This window comes from Pongo pygmaeus, chromosome 3, assembly GCF_028885625.2.
Source record: "Pongo pygmaeus isolate AG05252 chromosome 3, NHGRI_mPonPyg2-v2.0_pri, whole genome shotgun sequence".
NCBI classification, from domain to species: Eukaryota; Metazoa; Chordata; class Mammalia; order Primates; family Hominidae; genus Pongo; species Pongo pygmaeus.
In genome coordinates, this window is record NC_072376.2 from 166870099 (window position 1) to 166876765 (window position 6667).

The 6667-nt window shown below is 37.1% G+C and overlaps 1 protein-coding gene across 1 annotated transcript; it reads right to left on the reverse strand.

Annotated features, from left to right (window-relative positions):
* Nucleotides 1-2730: 2730 nt before the first annotated feature.
* On the reverse strand, nucleotides 2731-3212 carry LOC129035101 (small ribosomal subunit protein uS8-like). Its single transcript, XM_054485211.2, has one exon. It carries the CDS (start codon nucleotides 3183-3185, stop codon nucleotides 2793-2795), a length of 393 nt encoding a protein of 130 aa, XP_054341186.1. The 5' UTR covers nucleotides 3186-3212; the 3' UTR covers nucleotides 2731-2792.
* Nucleotides 3213-6667: the final 3455 nt, after the last annotated feature.

Below are 6667 nucleotides of genomic sequence, written 5' to 3' on the forward strand. Positions count from 1 at the left end.
ATGATTCAGCCTTATTCCTTTACCTTATTCCTTTACAGCCATGTCTTAGCTTTTGACAGGAACATATGTGAATGGCTTTTAATACATTCAAACTAAGACATTTTCATTGTTCTTTAGGTGAAACAAATGTATTTTTTTTGTGAAGACTTTTAATAGAGAGTGGAAAACTACAAAATGATGAATCAAAAGTGTGTGTGTTTGGTGTGTGTGTGCAGTCATCTCCATAAATTAACTATGCACATAGAGTCTTGAAAATCTCACTTGGATTTGGGAATTGGAGATTAAAAACAAAAATTTTGGACATCTGTAATAATCCAAATCTGCCTGCTCTTGACAGTTTTTATTTCCTTGAACCAGTTTCAGTGCCTTGGCAGGTTCAGTGATGTTTTATTTTTGCTAGAAAATAGGAGCAGGGCAGTAGTCATGACTGCCAGGGACAGAAAAGACAAATTATCCTGAGTGTGCTCTGGAAAACATTGAGAGCATTGATGTACAAGCCTTGATTTGCTGGACAGAGGTATGGATTACCTAATAGGGCTTCTACTTCTCTGGCACAATTAGGCTATCTTTCATCCAAATCAAGAGATTGAACATTTTTCCTATGAAAATCAGGTCAATTTTTGGTCTTGGTAATTCATCAGTTATTGTGCAGTTACTATCTCTGTCTGTTGAGTAACAGTGGTTCAAAGGTCCTAAATGAGATACTAGGAGGAAGCGTTTATTGTATATTCTTTTGAGTAATTGAGACAGAATAGAGAGTGATATAAAAACTGGTTTTTGTCCTTAAGAAAACTCGAGGTACAGATGGATTCAGTGGTAACTTCTAGCAAATATTTAAGGGAGCGATGCCAATCTTATACAAATTCTTTCAGAAAATAGAGGAGGAGAAAATGTGTCCCAACCTGCCTTATGAGCCAGCGTAGCCCTAATGCCAAAACCTGTCAAAGATATTACCAAAAAAAAAAAAAAAAAGAAAAGACAGGAAAATTGCAGACCAATATTTCTCATGAACATAGGGACCAGATTCTCAATGAAATATCAACAAATTAAATCAATAGCACATAAAAGAATATTACATAATAACAATGTGGAAGTTATCCCAGAAATGCAAGATTGATTTAATCCTTAAAAATCAATCAATGTAATTCACCATATTAACAAAATAAAGGAGAAAATTTAAATGATCATTTTCATAAATGCAAATTTGTCTTTATGTGCTTTTCTTTACATATATGTGAATTTATGATAAAACATTGCCCTTTAAAAACTTTCTGTCTCACTTTTTTTAATAAAAAAAGTAAAAAAAGTAAAGACAAGCTCTATAGTTTAGTTTAAAACTCTGTTTAAAGATTAGGTTAGTTTCTTTATAAGTAAAGATTATACTTAATTTTTTAAAAATTGCAGAAAGAGTGAAATTTATAAAAATCCTAATTGCTTACATAGTAGGGGTCAGATTTGACCTCAACTGGATCTGGAATGGATCTGTCGTCCATACTGTACACACCCACAGAATGCATTTTTCCTTTGCTCCACGTCCACATTCAGCCTGCGGTAAGTGAGCTCCCACATCTGTCCAAGTCAAGGTGCTGGGGTCTGAGGGCCTCTTTGGATGTGACTGGTGTCAACCTAAAAAAAGATGGGAGAGGTGTCCAAATCAGGGGTGCAGCTCAATGGAAAGCAACTCCCTGCTTCTTTCCCTCCCTCCCTTTCTCCAGCCATTCATCTGTGTAATAAATAGCTGAGGATCTACCTTGTGAAAGGCACAAGAGAAAAGAAGCTGCTGCCCTCCTGGAATGTATATTCTAAGAGGATTACTCATAGCAATAATAATATGCTTATCTTTCTCTTATGTATCAGAAACCCAAGGAGTAAATGTGGTGGTAATTTTTGGTCTACCACAGTTTAGATGGCTCTTGAATGGGCTAGAATATAACTTCCAGTTTTGTTCATTTCATTTCTGGCCAAAGACTATCTGCTTTCTTATCTTCCTTCCCCTTTCTCATTTCTGTACAGGATTCTACCTGTTTTAAGAGTTGGTTCTACCTTTCTTCTTGATCCACTTGATCACAAAGCAACCTTTCTAGAACATCGTTTTCTCCATCACAAGACAGTTGGTTCCAGATGGTAAAGCCTGATCATTTATGAACTCTTGATGGAAACATTTTGTGAATAGGCAAATAGTTTCAGTGTTTTTTTTCTTTTTTGGTTCTGCATTGACTCCTCAGAGATTCGGTTGGAAGTTGTAGGCCTAGTTTTCCTTGGAACATTACATAGTCAATAAATCCCTTGATTAATCTTACTTTGTGTCATGGAAGAACATGGAATTTCTTTGATATTTAATCTGTAAAGTTTCAAAGAAAGTCTTTAGGGCCTATCAAGGTAGCATAACAATATTTAAGCGAGAACAACAATAGAAATTAAGCTGAACTCTTGAAGAATTTCTATAGATATGTGATTATTTTGGACCTTGGGTGTTATGAATGATGTGGTATGACATACGACATTGTGAATATATGGCATGACACGATGTATCTCTCAGGGGAATAATATTGAAATTATTTATAAAATAATTTCTTCTAAGTTAGTTCCATTGTTTTCTTGTTCTGTTTGGTTGTTTATTCCAGGGTTCCTCTGTGAATTTTCTGAAACGTTTTAGGTTGAAACCTGAAGCACTGTTACTCTGTACGTTTTATGAGATTCAACTGAATATGTCTAGTTCTTGACAGCTAATTATTTCTTTTTTTTTTTTTTGTCCATGAGGCATTTTATTTGTAAATATATGTATTACATCCCTAGAAAAAGAATCCCAGGATTTTCCCTCCTGTGTGTTTTCGTCTTGCTTCTTCATGGTCCATGATGCCAGCTGAGGTTGTCAGTACAATGAAACCAAACTGGCGGGATGGAAGCAGATTATTCTGCCATTTTTCCAGGTCTTTGAGTTGCACGTCAAATCTGGGGCTGATCACCCCACACTTGTTTAGCCTGCCTGTGAGGTTCACAACAATTTTCCCAGCTCTGTGGTCATCAATGATTTCAAATTTGCCAATGTAACCATGCTTCATCATCACAGTGAGAAACCGGACGATGACTTTGGAGCACGGCCTAATAAGCACCTGGCGTTTGCCTCTCTTTTCGGCATTGTTGATGCTCTTGAGAGCATCTGCCAGGACATTCATGTGCACCATTGTGGCGGCGCAGAAAGATGGCAGAAAGAGGACTGACAGCTAATTATTTCTATACACAGGTTCCTAATGATTATTAGGCTTCATCCTGTCTCAAGGGTTTTTTCTCCTAAATGGAAATTTGTGTTTATCTAATAACACCATACTAGTTATTTAATGGACTATTGTCTGTCAACATTGCCTGTTTTGCTGAATATTGGGTCTGTACTTATCACTTCCACAGACGTTTCATTTTTGGCTTTTTTTGGGGGGTTAGATTATTCTCTGTCTTGAAGGAAATAATTATGTTTATAATGACAGGAACAGAACCTTTTCTTAGGTGAGTTACTTTCCTAGGTAGATGGTGCAATTTAATCCTCTGTTATATATTTATATTTTGTTGATAAGATGAAGTGAAAATCACCTATCCTCTGAAACATTCAACTTTTATTCCAGACGCAGTTTATGTAATAGTCCTTAAGGATTTTTCTGGAGGCTCCATTTTTCCCTACATGTCTTGTTAAGCTATGGCCAAACTGCAAATTACCCAGCCTTTGAGAGCAGGTGATAAATAAAATAACTGGATTGAGGTAGTCCAAAGAGATTTTGCAAAGTCATCTACTCTATCATATATTTTTGACTGTTCTTCAGGTGAAAAGTAGTTTATAATTAATAGATGAACCAAATCAATTCAAGATTATTAATTGAAAATGTGCAAGTAGGCAGGAAACCAGCATTTTCTGAGATCATTGTATCATTTAATCTTTCAACAACCTTCTAAGGAAAAATGTTACTTTTTCCTGTGTCACTGATGATAAACTAATGATAACTTGCTCACTATCAGGCATTGAGTTAGAAACAAGAGTAAGATTATAATCCAGGCTTATGGCATGCTGCTATGAACTGAATGTGTCTCCCTTAAATGCATATGTTGAAGCCTTAAATCCCCAATGTGGTGGTATTAGGAGGTGGGGCCTTTGGGAGGTGATTAGGTTTACAGGCGGCTATTAGGGTGGAGCCCCCACAATAGGATTAACATCCTTATAAGCAGAGACCAGAGAGAGAACGTCTCTTCTCCATCCCCCATGTGAGGATACAGCAAGAAGGCATCTGTTTGCAAGAAAGCCCTCACCAGAAACCGAATTGGCTGACATCTTGATCTTGGACTTTCCAGCCTCCAGAATTGTGAGAAATACATTTCTCTTGCTTAAGCAACTCAGTCTGTGGCATTTTGTTACAGTAGCCTGAGCTGATTAAGACAGCTGACTTGTTTAGGAATAGCAATCTTGCCTCTGCTTAGGGAATTTCTACTTTGAAGATTACCAGAAACAAGGGAAAGAGGAAACCACTTGGTCATCACAATTTGAAAAAAATTGTATAGAGTTTATCAGTGCTGAAAAAAAAAAGATAACAAATGAGCAATTTAACTAGAAAGGAAGAGAAAAGAATAGAAAATTCTCTCTGAGACCCTTGCCTCGCCTTTGGAAAAGGATTCGAGCTGGTATATGGCAAATAAAACTTTCAGCCTGGGGCTTGCCAAAATGTCAGAGGAGATTTCAATGTCTTTTTACTCTTGTCAGTGCAGTCTCTCCAGCTCAAGGAAAACAATTGTGTAACCACTAAATTCCTTGTGTCACTCATATGAACTAACAGTACTTCCTGAAGTGGGTATTCCATTGTCTGAAAGCAAACTGCTTATTCAGGCCAGACAAATGAGCTCTTTTCAAGTGCCATGCAATGTACTCCCTCAAAGCTGAATGATTCTTCTCTTCCCTCTCCTCTGTCTTTTGATGGACAAAAATCTGCTCAAAATCGGAAGACATTGTCACAGCCTGTGGTTTCTTTTCCTTTCTTTATTTTTTGGAATATTATAAGCATTTATCTTAATTTCTTTTCCAGATAGATCTACGATCTCTAATTCCTGAGATGCCAAGTCTCCCATTGTTTGGTGGTTTGTTTTCTCTCCATGGCTCGTTATGTTTTCTTGTTAACTCATCTGCAGCAGAGGGCGCTTCCTGAGCCCTAGGAACCCTGGGCCATTGAAGTGGCCTTGTAGAGTGGTGTGGGGTTGCAGGACCCTACAGATCTCAGTGTTTCAGGGCACTTTTTATGTTAATGTGTTACTCTTCAATTTCTGTTCCACTTAGCAGTAGAATTTAGACCCCACATCTGAGCATGGGCTGGGGTTCAGGCTTTAATTACTCAGAGATCACTTATTTCATCCACCGGCTCAGGGAGAAGGTAAGATTTGTGACGCTTGTCCAGGCCAGTTCACAGAGGTGTTCTATTTCCCATCTTAAATATGGGTGGTCCTTATGCTCTTGGGAGTTTTCAGAAGACTCATTTCAAGCCCTCCTTTTTCTCGGGCTTAATTTCTCATGTTTTGTCTCTCTGAGTGTGTTACCCCAGATGCCAGCCTCTTGGGCCTACATCTGAGACTGAAACCCTGTGAGTCATGGCCTTCAGCTCCTCACTCTTGTTTTGAGGTCTTTTCTATTTCTGGCACATGGAAATTTCTTTCTTGTTTTCACCCTCAGCTTATTTTTTGGTCATTTTATCTTTTATTTAGCATTTCTATGTGTTTTGGAGTAGCATGTACTGTGTCAATGCAGTCTACCATATTGATTGGAGGTTTCCCATTACTGAAAGTGTGATATTTTTATTCTATTTATGGTTACCTGTTGATTTTCCTGAACATTTTGTTATTCTAACCTTGGTTACACTTGTGAGATGACTATATATATACTTTGATAGAAAACTATGTCTATAATGTGCTGGCTCATTAAGAAATAACTTATTTAATTATGTAGTTAAACAGATATTAATTCAGAAACCACATAAGCCTAGAAAATAATGTGAAATATATTTAAGCTTAGAATTTACAAGAAGGCTCTTAGAAAGGTTGAAAGCAAAATTTGCAGAGTGCCTAAGGGTTGAAAGTTTCATTGACTCTTTCGAGCAATGAAACTTTGGCAAAGGATATGTTTTAATGAGTCTTTTTTTTCCCCCTGAGAGAGAAGACTGGAGTTCTACTTGCTGTATATAAAACTCCCTATAACCTCTTAACAGGTGTTCCAAGAATAAAGGAAACTACTGTTCTGCTCTCCTTGGAGACATCTTACCTGACACACAGATCCAGATTCAACCACAAGGGTAGAGTAGGGGATTACACGATTAAATTGGACCTTTTCTTCAGCTTCAGAATCAGAACAGAAAGGAGATTCCCATTTTGGATCTGAAATCAAGTGGCTTTGACAATACTTATTGTTATACTTTGTCCTTGTCCATTTATTTAACTCTTGGGTTTCAGGGGGAAGATTTTAATGTTTAATGAAGATATAATTCAGTTCATCTACTTTCAAGTTAAATTTATCTTTTTAAAACTATGCCCAGTGAAAAGCTTTATTTGCTCTACATTCTAGAAATACAATGCTAACAAATAAAGAGGACTGGAAAGCTGCAATTCTTTGGAACAGAATATTCCAGAACAGAACTGAAACCATGTG